A 10,765-nucleotide genomic window follows, 5' to 3' on the forward strand; every position below is an offset into this window, starting at 1 on the left:
CAGCACATATATGTGGGCCGCTCTAGCTTTTTTTTTAACATAGAGAAAGTTGTTTTAAGTTCTCATTAATATGCTAAAATTTCAAAGAGTGTTCTGTAATTTTTTCCTCCATACTCAGTCAATCCTTTCATATGTGGCTACGTGTTTCGAAAGGAAATTGTATCCGGGATTAAAAACAAAATAAGCTCGGGCCAAGCGAGAAGTCAAAGATCAATAAAATAGTGAATTCGTAAAAGAAAAAAAAAAAGGAAAAAACTTATCAGGAACACTCTTTTAATCAACGTCACATCGTCTAATACAAATTAAAGATAGCTGTATAACTGTTATCTTGACTTCATATTTTAAAACCAAACGCATCAGAATATTTACTATTGTTTATATATTGACAGGGATAAAATTGTTAAATAACTCGACTAGACTATGCGATAAGCGCAAATCACATACAATAAGGAGAGACAACACGTACACAAAATTGACCTGTCTCTTTCATCTGTTTGCCTTCAGTAGGTAATAACTTAACTTATAGATTCATTAAAAAAGTTTATGACCCTTTCACGCTTTTAGCAAACTTCAAAAACCAAGAAACAAAATTTCCAACTGCTAGAACTTTAGAGAATGGCGAATGAAGACGAAAAAAAATTATTGTTTCGAATGCAGCACATAATCCCGCGCGGTTTGTCATCTCCAACCATTTCAAATAATCCCAATACAAATATATCTTCATCTTCTTCTCCTGAAGAAATCGAGATTCAAATGACTTGGGGAAAAGTAGCAGGTGAAACACAATAAAGCTGATTAAATTCTAACGTTAAGTAAATTTGTTATCTTGCCCTACTTTTCTTTTGCTGGGTATGGAACATCATTGAAGCCAAAGTTTGGGGTCCTGCAAACGGTCGACCAGTCATTGCTATCCACGGTTGGTTAGACAACTCTGGGACATTCGACACTTTAATACCTCTTCTTCCAAAAGATTTAAGGATTGTCGCTGTAGACATGTAAATAATCCCGAATAATGAAATCATTTCCATTAATTAACATATTTTTTCTTTGATTCATTTCTACAGCCCAGGTCACGGACTTAGTGATCACTTCCCACCCGACATCGCTTATAATTATATCGACACTCTTGTGGCGGTGGAAAGATTAATGAAACGTTTTCAATGGCAAAAGGTTTCCTTTCTAGTCCACAGTTTGGGTGGCGCGACAGCGATGCTTTACGCAGGAGTGGTAACAATCAGTATATATTGAAGTGAAATTTGAATATCCGCAAAATGCGTAACGGCACAATTCGAAATGCAGTTTCCAGAGAAAGTGGAAAAAGTTGTCTGCTTGGATATCATCCGTGCTACACCAACGATTCCGGCAACCGTCGATGTACGTTTGCGCAAAACGATCGGAAAGTTACTCAAGTACGAAGACGCCATCATCTCTGGACCGGAACAACCCATAAGCTACGAGTCAGCAGTGGAGCGATGGGTTAGTGGTACGTTCGGCTCGCTCGATGACAAAGCCTGTCGAATCCTGTGTAAGAGAGGCTTGAAAAAATTCGAGGATGGCTACGTTTTCAGTCGGGATCGACGTATTCTCGCGGCCCCATTGGCTTTTATTCCCAAGGAAGATCAAGTTATTTTAGCGCGTAAAGTCACGGCCGATGTTCTGATCATTAAATTCAGCGAAGGTCCGTATTACGAACCCGCAGAGAACTACCGAGAACATGTCGAAGCTCTTCGAACTCAATCAAAATGTGTCCGCTACGTCGAAATGGAAGGGAAACATCACACACATTTGACGCATCCGGAGCTTGTTGCTCCAATTATCAACGAATTTCTAAATTTTCAGAGTTCAGTCTAAGATTCATGAAATTTAAAAACCGGTACGTTTTCTAACAATTCGGGTTTCTATATTTCTCCCTTCTCTTCTTCAAGGATTTCTGATTTTGTGCACTAGTGTACCGTCAACTATGATGCTGCTAGTGTAAATTACCGATTCAGACTCGGAAATATATACTGGAATGTATAACGAATATTGTGAACTTGTGCAGGTATTTTTTATTTTGACTCGTGCAGCCGCCATCATTTACTGAGTAGGTTTACTCATTTGCTAATTGCTCATTGCTAAAGTAATAATTAATATTAAATAGCTTTAGAAGCTGACACATTAATTATTTAAGCGCAACGGATATTCTCAGGGACATAGATTTAGGTAAAAAATTCCCATATTACATTTTTTTTTCTGTCCCAGTTATTTGTTATATTCTTTTATCGGTCGCTTAAAAATCCTGTAATTGTACAGGATGTTAAGAAACCAATAGCACTTTTTTTTTAGTTAAACTCTTTCCATACCTTTGCGATAGGCTACTAAAACATAAATCCGTCCGAAACAAATTTGATTTTTCTGAAGTATTTTCATTCAATTTAATTCTTCGTCGAATATACAAGAACGTTCAAAATGATACTTAAGCAGTTTTTAAAATGTTGCTAGTTTGATCAACTACTCCGATGGGTTATTAAAAGAATTGAGACCAACTAATTCTTCGCTCATTTTCCACAAGCGCTCGGCTGCTTTTTTATCATTAGCTTGCTTCGCAGGTTTCTTCTTAGCACAGTCACTGTAATAATAAGACAAAAATAGTTTATTGTTAAAAAGAAATAACGATAGCCACGTAAGATCTAATGAGTTGACACTTTATATGTAAATCTAGTAGGGAATGACCTAAAATAATGTCCACTCAGTTCTGTCAAAGATTCCTCTGTGGCACAGTAAATACTCGTTTGGGCTCCCATCTCTGGCGTCTTAAAGACGTAACGACTAACAAAATGAAGAGTGCCATCAACGCACGAGTTCATCGATTCGTTAATGTGGCGCGCCAGTTCCGTTTGTACCGCGCCTGGATGTACGGCAAAAACGGATACGCCAGTTCCTTAAAATAACAAAATTGGTACCATATAAGACGCCAAATGCTGTAGAGTTCTCAATTTCTTTTTAAAACGATGCAACTTGGTGCAACTTGAATTGAAATTAATACCTTCGAGTCGTCTAGCGAGCCCGTACGCGACAGATAGCTTAAAAGTACTTTTTTAAGCTTAGAAAAAACGCAAAAATTTCGTTTTTCACTAAAGATTTAGTAAGCTTAACTTTGCAACACACAGAACCATGAAATATATAAGCTAAACATAGCTGTTCCCGTGATGAGCTAAGAATTGCTGTTTTTTCTGAAGCTTGATTCAGCTTACTCTCATCTATCCTAGAAAAAAGGGGGAAATAAAGAAATGGCGCGCGCGCACCTTTCTCTAAGCTTAACTAAGCTAACTTTTATATTTCTAAGCTTTTTCGTAAATTCTGGGTCACCTATCCAATTGCTGATGTGATGAGGGGTTGCTGCGTTCTTTGTTGACGGTCACCGTTGGTCCTGATGTGGCATTATTTGATATGTTAAATTTCTCAATAATGAATACTGCCAAAATTACACCAGATATATTTTTCTCTTCTCTTCTTTTTCTCTTTCCCTTAATTTAATGCATCGTTATCACTTATTACTTTTAACATTGTTCTTATTGAATATATATCTCGATCTAAATTTAGCCTTTAGTTGATATGGCGCAGGTAGTTGAAAAGCGCAGGGTATATCCGTAAGAAATAAGACTATCAAATAGTCAATTTATCGGTAAAAATAATAATTTACATTGTAGAATCTAGATTAAGAGAGCAGATGATGTACATATTGATTGCAGCATATGCTGATTATTAATTAGGAGAAAAGTTAGCTGTTTTCGGCTGTTTTCAGGTTATATAATCGTTACTTTTCTAATCATAGCATAGAATAAGCTTACATTAACTTAAGAATTATATAGCATAAAATCAAAAAGAAAATCTTAGCTGTTTTCAGCTTATTTTTTCCCTAGATGATAAAACGAAAGCTTGTCCAAGCTTTTATTTTCATTACTTTTATTATTTTAAGTAACTTTAAGGTGAATCCGGGTGAATCAAAACCAAGGAAGAAAAAGTAAAAGTAAGTTCAAGCTTACTAAAAAAAGTATGACCTGAGTTTAAGTCTGCTTGGTAAAATATAAGTAATTTTCAGCTTAATAAAGCTTGAAGACAAACATCATCGACGGAATAAAAAAAATCTAGCTACGTTAAGCAAAACAAACCTAACTCTTGGGCTACTATATGAAATATAAGCTAATGTAAGCTAACGTAAGCTTGGGAAACAGGGAAAAAAATAAAAAAGCACTTTTAAGCTATCTGTCGCATACGGGAGTTCCTGTGTGAAAAGGACATTTGCCAACTTGCTTTGGCAGTATGCTCGTACTGGCGTGTAATTTTTCGCCAACATCAGGTCGTCGAAATAAATCTTACCTCCTGTTAAGTTTCAAATATGTAAAGACGCAATGCGAATAAAAAGAAGTAGGAAATTTGGCGGCCAGCGCACTGACTAGTGTGGGCGAGAGAAGAAAGATTGACAATGCGAGAAGGTGCAGCTTGTTTGATGTTGTCTATCAGAAGAAGAGTCCATAGAAAAGATCCCAAATGGTTGACGCCAAATTGCATCTCAAAACCGTCGTCCGTCTTCCATTGGGGGCACGTCATAATTCCTATAGAAAAATACAAAACACATTTCGATGTGTAAAATCTGAGCCTATATCATCTCGTTAGTTATACCTGCATTGTTGATGAGAATATGAATTTGGGGATGACGGGCCCTGAGCTCCTCAGCGGCAGCGCGAATCGATTTCAGAGAAGCTAAATTCAATTTCAAAGTCGTGACTTTATTGCCCGTCTCCTTCGCAATCTCGTCTGCAGCTTCTTCGGCTTTGTTCAGGTCACGACAAGCGAGAACCACTTCAGCTCCTGATGATGCGCGGTCGTATGTTTGACGTTTGTTATTTTGAATATTTGTTTTCATCAATAGACCGGGAAACAGCTAGTCGCTAAAAGAGTAAAAGCATAGCTATATATTTCTAGGTTACCTCTTTTGCTGAGTTCACGTGCCGTCTCTTTGCCGATGCCCGTATTGGCTCCCGTGATCACGGCAATTTTGCCATCAAGTCCAATTGCGTTTTTGCAACGAGGACCTTGGAAAAAGCGTGGCATCTTGTTGCGATGAATAAATGACTGACGAGCGCTTGAACTCGTTCTAGTTTCATAGCGGCAAGCACATTCGAGACGAACTCCAAGGTTTTCTATCAGGATGACAGGGCATCTTAAATTATATAAGTATAGATAAAAAGTGCTGAAGTTTGAACAAGTCAAGGACAACTGTAAAAGTCCAGTTTGTTATGCCGCACAATGTTCGGACTTCGGACCGTTAGGTAACTTTCGATTGGAGGGATTTTGACGGACGTTTTATATCGGTGAAATGAAAATGTTTAAAATATAAAACAATATGAACAAAATATTCATTAGCATCTATACACCAACCTGCCAAAAATCGAGTCTACTTGTCATCACTTGTTATTCAATTACAAATTCGGCTGTATTTAGTTGTGTAATATTCAAATATAAGAACGCCAAATTTTCGTAAATATCCAATCATGGTTGAAATGTGTATGCACTCCAAAGCGATATGCGCTGCTTTTTCCATCATTTGTGTTCATGTTCGTCGTCGGTGTTTGACGTCCTATCGCTGTGTAGAATCAAACAAATTCATAATAACATTTTCGCCAACTTTTGATGATGTGTCTCTTATTACCGTCAAGTAAACAACGAGCATGATCAAGCTGGCCACAACCAAAGCGATTCCAGCACCCAAGAAGCACCAGCGGCTTATGTTGAGTGCATCGATCACGTTAACCGCCTTGTTGACGTCATTGGCGGTTGCTGCATCCAGTTTCGCGCTCTTTTTTTAAAAAAATAGAACATTTATTCCCCGGTGAAATTAAATTTGCCTACAGTTTAAACCATTCGTTTTTTCCTTATTCGTATTTCGTACCTCGTTGAGCCAAATGACAGGGAAAACTGTGTCGCTAATGTTCAAAAATCTTTCGGGCACCTTGTACCGTCGCGCGTCGATGTTGAGTTGGAGTCTTTTAGAGGCGAAAAGCGGCACGCCAAGCAACTATTTGATTATGAAATTTTGTTATGACATTAGACGCTAAGATTGCGCATGTGAAGGCCTCTATCCACACCAATCGTAGGTAGGCATACATTACCGGTTCTAAATCGAAGTGAGTCTCGTGCCAGTCCTTATTTGGTTTGAGCCCAACAAAAGCATCGACATATTTCGGATCAGCCATGTAAAAGTGAGGAGTTGACAGTACAACTGGGACTCCTGTAAAAAATTGAATTCAATTTGACTCGTCTCGCCGCAAAGGGATTATTAACGTATATATCTGACCGAGTAGACAAGGTCGCATATCTAGAACGCCTCTACTGAAGCAGAGGTCGGGGTTTTCTCTGTACTGACTACAATAGCAAACGTTTTCTGGGTCAAGAGTGTCGAAAACTATTTCGGGCACGGTGAATCGTCTGCCGGTGATTCCCTCCGTGACCGTGTCTTTCTCGTAAGTGGCGTATAATGACCTATATCATATAGATCAAAAAATGTTTTCGTTATTCATTCGCATGGCGAAAAAACAAACACAATTTTTATTTAGAATCAAGACAGCGTTATACCGACAAACGTCTGGAGTGAAAACGTATATTTTCTCGTTGACGTCCACAATGGGTGGGTAAATTGCTCCATCAGTTCCTTTTATCAACGGGGGAAAAGTACGAATGTGAGGTTAATAATTGTATTGCATTTTCTTATAATTTCATTTTTTTTTTTAAATGTACCGTTGATCATATTGCAGAACGTGTCATTCCAGTATTCGACACTTGACTTTCCATTCCATTTTTTGATGTAGCCTAATTCGTTGAGATCGTTGGCTCCTGACTCAATCGTAAATTCTCCCAAATTGGTACCGTTTCTCTGTGTATAATTCCGGTGATGGATATGAAATAGATAAACCGGTGAGATGTTGATGTATCACTTTAACGGCTTGGTAGTCGGTGAATCATTATTTACCCCGTAGAAGAAACCGAATTTCGGATCTTCGGGTAGCTCTGGCAATGGCGGGAGTGTAAGGTCAGTATTGTTAGATAATTGTTCATAGAGCAATTCCAGAATGTTGACATAAGGTTGAAGGCTCCATCCTTCGAAAAGCATTTCGCGCACAGTATGCGTCATAAAAGGATGCTCGCCTTCGTCTGCCAACAGTTCGTGCATCAACCCGGAAAGCTTCGTAGCGATTGCTGGGGTTTGGGCATTATCGGAAATTAATGAGGCCAATGTCTGCGCAAGTCAATAAATGATCAATTGCACTCGTTAAAACAAAAGAAGAAGAATGTGCAATTTTAATCCAAACTTATTTGCCTTCATTTCAAAAAAACTTACGAAATAAACCGGATTAACCGTCGTGACGTTCACATCCAAGTCACGCTCGCCATCTTTAGGAGTGTAAAAGTACGAAATGTTTTCTCGATAAGACAACAATCCATTTTCTTCAATGACGTTGAATTTGATTCGACCTTCCCTATAATATAGAAACAATCAAACACACGAGTCTTTCGTGCTTTTGAGAATCTCTGTTAGATGCTTACGTGAAAGAGAATGGCCCTAGTTGATCTAGATTTAAAACGACGCTTCCGTTTGTAGGGTCGTCGCAATTCGTGCAATTGAACAAGAAAAACTCGAGATAAATAGGAACGGGAGGGATCGTCCACGCACCATAAACGGCTTCGTTGTCTTTTGTAATTACAGCTTCCTAGATTTACCATTTACCAATGAGAAATCAACGTTAGCAGAGCCAAATGTATTGCTATATAGCACTCTGAGAAAACTAAAAAACAGAAATTATATAATACCGAAGTGGCGATATCGGGAACGAGAATCCAGCCCAACGTCGATGAGAGTATAATGACAGCGACACCGACAGAGCCCACGATGGCGGTTTTCACCATGTTGGAAACCATTTTCCTACTGTAATTATAGTTCAGTCAAAATCAGCCACACCTTTACGAAATGTAACCTGCTCCCGGCAGCTATGTTTGGACTGTTGCAAAGTTTCGAAGGGGTTCATCCTTTATAAAGAAGTACTTTATAGAAAGGCGCATCACTTGGCCTGTGACGATTTGTGTTACCATGCAGATTACAGGCAAATGACGATCGTAATCTTATGTCTGTGTCGCTTTAGACCGCCGTTCAGGTCCGCCATCCAAAAGTTTGAGACCTTACACGCGTCCAATATCTTGCGCTTTGCTTCATACATTGGCCATCGATAATTACGACAGGTTTATCGAGCAGGTCTCTAAAACGGGCGATAAACATGACATGAAGGTTATGTCAACTATAATCGCGATTGCTACCACAACGGCGTCGCTATGGCAATTGAAATGTCCCGGCAGAAACACTTGATCCACAGCCGCCGTGATCGCAGTTACTCGATGATAGGATGTAACCCTTGATGATTGCGGGAACTTGATCAACGGTCGCAAACTCGATCGACGATTTCTGCCGGGCATTGACACTCGCAGATGGGAAACTATCCTCCCAAAATCCCCTCGGTTGTTTGATACTAGAAAATTTTTGTAAAAGCATGTAATGGGCTTCACAGTATATCAATCAGTAAATCAAAAGAAACTTAAAAAAAAGAAAAAATGTTTCTTTTTATTAATAACCTCCGTGTTCTTATCCTTATTGGGATAAAAAAAAACTGGGTAATTGGGGATGGGGAAATTGATTAGCTGTTTATTTTCTATTTGGATGCATGGATTGGCCATCCAAATATAAGCCAATGATACGCGTGTATTATCCCGAATATTTAAAAAATGAAGAACATTGAATAAAAAAAAGGAATAAAAGGATATTATACAAAACAAGGCTACTGTACTGATATTCAATCATTACTGGTTCAAGTAGCTATAGTTATGAAAATTTAAAAAATTAAATTAATAATTGGTTTATTTCCTAACTTACTGTACAAAAATTACGTAACGAAAAACTTAATTAAGATAATTATCGCTAACGTGTAATCGATACTTAGTTGATTTACATGAATTGTATTTTTTTATTGAGAAGGCAACCACATTAAACTGCATGCACACTTTCTGCCAGTATTGTCTCTCGCAGTGGAAACACTTCGATGCACAACGAGAGACGGTGGAGGGTGGACGGTATAGGGTGGACGGTGGACGGTGGACGTTGGAGACGGTGTTGGATGTCCTGTCTGCAGGGACGTGATAATATCAGAAAAACGAAACTACTTAGCTGACAACTTGATTGCAATAATGGTGGATAGTTACTCGGAAGAAGAGAAGAACAGTAGAAAGGAGTTGGTTGCGCAACGCCAAGAACAGGCGCAGCAAAATGTTGAAATGCCATCCCAGACGAACTTGGCCATCCAGTCCACCAATCGCATCAATCAAGGTATGGGAGAAATGGAAAAGAAAATTGAAGCTATTTTTAAATTTCTTACCGAGCCTAGTCAGTTATTGCCACTAACATTTTTTTATAAAGAGTTACACTTCTGACTCTCATGTATATTTATTTGATGTTTATTTTCCACCACAATCTAGATGTGCTTCTATTGCCGCCCGTGCTACCGACGCCACCCGTGCTACCGACGCCACCCGTGCTACCGACGCCACCCGTGCTACCGACGCCACCCGTGCTACCGACGCCACCCATGCTACCGACGCCACCCGTGCTACCGACGCCGCCCGTGCTACCGACGCCACCCGTGCTACCGACGCCACCCGTGCTACCGACGCCACCCATGCTACCGACGCCACCCGTGCTACCGACGCCGCCCGTGCTACCGACGCCACCCGTGCTACCGACGCCACCCGTGCTACCGACGCCACCGCCTTCACCGCCTCCAGTTGTTCCACCTGCACGATTGCGATTGGAGGTTGCGGCCGTAATTCCTATACGGAGAAGATCTGCTGGACGGAGAAGATCTGCTGGACGGAGAAGACCCGCAATCTTCGGCATTCAAGGTCAGTAGTCTCGCGTTGACTAAGAAGATTTTTTAAAATTACATCTTTGAATGTTGCGTTGATTTTTGGCATGCAGGCCCACGAACAATTCAAAGAGCTACTGCTAACCGTACGAATCAGTCCTCAGCTCGCTCAACATCAGGTCGCACAGTCCAAGGGTCGTTGGCGAAACCGCGCTGGCGTTATTGATTTTTATTAAATATTTTACATTGGGTTAATCTCCTTTACTTGTGTAATATTATGTATTTTTAATTAGGATGAGATTTTTTTCCCCGCCCTTCTAATTTTCAAAATGTATGTTTTTGGAAACTGTTTCATCAAATGCTATATATGGTTTTATTTTCTGAAATACAATGTTACGGGAAGTATCGTGATGCCGTTAATAAAGTTTTATTAAAAATTGCGATAAAAGAAATTGTAAGCAAGAAACGTAGAAAGACTTATTTGAAAAGGAACTGGAATAAGTGAAACTTGGCGTCGTTTTATTCACTGTTCGTTCAGTTTACATTTCCCCAGCTTATATTTGTCCTGAAAGAAGCGTGCCAAATGTGGAGCTGGCCTGCTGGCCCAGAAGTGATGAATTCAAGATTATTTATTCGAAATATTTTCCGTACATGGACCGGACTTGACAACTTAGTAACAACAACGCTGGGCAGCAAGCGTCTTAACGCACATTCCACTCGTTTGACTTTTACGTAAGACGTGTTCCAAAATGGGAAATCAGTTTTTCTTATAAGCACAACTCAAAAACTATTCGTAATATTACGGTTGTGGCAATAGTTTT

General features: G+C 39.5%; 4 protein-coding genes across 8 annotated transcripts; 2 read left to right on the forward strand and 2 right to left on the reverse strand.

Annotated features, from left to right (window-relative positions):
- The first annotated feature begins 353 nt into the window (after positions 1 to 353).
- LOC124193843 (serine hydrolase-like protein) lies at positions 354 to 2,023 on the forward strand. Of its 4 annotated transcripts, none has more exons than XM_046587832.1 (5): positions 354 to 503; positions 565 to 775; positions 869 to 995; positions 1,065 to 1,227; positions 1,300 to 2,023. In XM_046587832.1, the coding sequence occupies exons 2-5, from the start codon at positions 616 to 618 to the stop codon at positions 1,849 to 1,851; spliced, it is 1,002 nt and encodes a 333-aa protein (XP_046443788.1). In that variant the 5' UTR covers positions 354 to 503; positions 565 to 615; the 3' UTR covers positions 1,852 to 2,023. The 4 variants fall into 4 exon arrangements, with proteins under 4 accessions (XP_046443788.1, XP_046443780.1, XP_046443804.1 ...); XM_046587824.1 differs by having other exon boundaries at positions 369 to 507; XM_046587848.1 differs by having other exon boundaries at positions 407 to 507; positions 583 to 775.
- Positions 2,024 to 2,384: 361 nt separating this feature from the next.
- LOC124193869 (retinol dehydrogenase 12-like) lies at positions 2,385 to 5,341 on the reverse strand. The gene is made up of 7 exons (XM_046587857.1): positions 4,971 to 5,341; positions 4,663 to 4,851; positions 4,437 to 4,595; positions 4,262 to 4,362; positions 3,026 to 3,044; positions 2,713 to 2,920; positions 2,385 to 2,608 (listed from the first exon to the last, which is right to left on the reverse strand). Exons 1-7 carry the CDS (start codon positions 5,092 to 5,094, stop codon positions 2,491 to 2,493), a joined length of 918 nt encoding a protein of 305 aa, XP_046443813.1. The 5' UTR covers positions 5,095 to 5,341; the 3' UTR covers positions 2,385 to 2,490.
- Positions 5,342 to 5,475: 134 nt separating this feature from the next.
- LOC124193791 (lysosome membrane protein 2-like) lies at positions 5,476 to 8,060 on the reverse strand. Its single transcript, XM_046587765.1, has 11 exons — positions 7,849 to 8,060; positions 7,585 to 7,748; positions 7,379 to 7,517; positions 7,010 to 7,276; positions 6,778 to 6,913; positions 6,616 to 6,691; positions 6,338 to 6,522; positions 6,153 to 6,271; positions 5,933 to 6,058; positions 5,693 to 5,839; positions 5,476 to 5,626 (listed from the first exon to the last, which is right to left on the reverse strand). The coding sequence occupies exons 1-11, from the start codon at positions 7,954 to 7,956 to the stop codon at positions 5,621 to 5,623; spliced, it is 1,473 nt and encodes a 490-aa protein (XP_046443721.1). The 5' UTR covers positions 7,957 to 8,060; the 3' UTR covers positions 5,476 to 5,620.
- A 1,006-nt stretch (positions 8,061 to 9,066) lies between these two features.
- LOC124204290 (vegetative cell wall protein gp1-like) lies at positions 9,067 to 10,368 on the forward strand. 2 transcript variants are annotated; one of them, XM_046601651.1, is made up of 3 exons: positions 9,067 to 9,466; positions 9,559 to 9,981; positions 10,058 to 10,368. In XM_046601651.1, the coding sequence occupies exons 1-3, from the start codon at positions 9,271 to 9,273 to the stop codon at positions 10,168 to 10,170; spliced, it is 732 nt and encodes a 243-aa protein (XP_046457607.1). In that variant the 5' UTR covers positions 9,067 to 9,270; the 3' UTR covers positions 10,171 to 10,368. The 2 variants fall into 2 exon arrangements, with proteins under 2 accessions (XP_046457607.1, XP_046458354.1); XM_046602398.1 differs by having other exon boundaries at positions 9,067 to 9,409.
- Positions 10,369 to 10,765: the final 397 nt, after the last annotated feature.

Source organism: Daphnia pulex, chromosome 1 (assembly GCF_021134715.1).
Source record: "Daphnia pulex isolate KAP4 chromosome 1, ASM2113471v1".
Classification (NCBI taxonomy): domain Eukaryota; kingdom Metazoa; phylum Arthropoda; class Branchiopoda; order Diplostraca; family Daphniidae; genus Daphnia; species Daphnia pulex.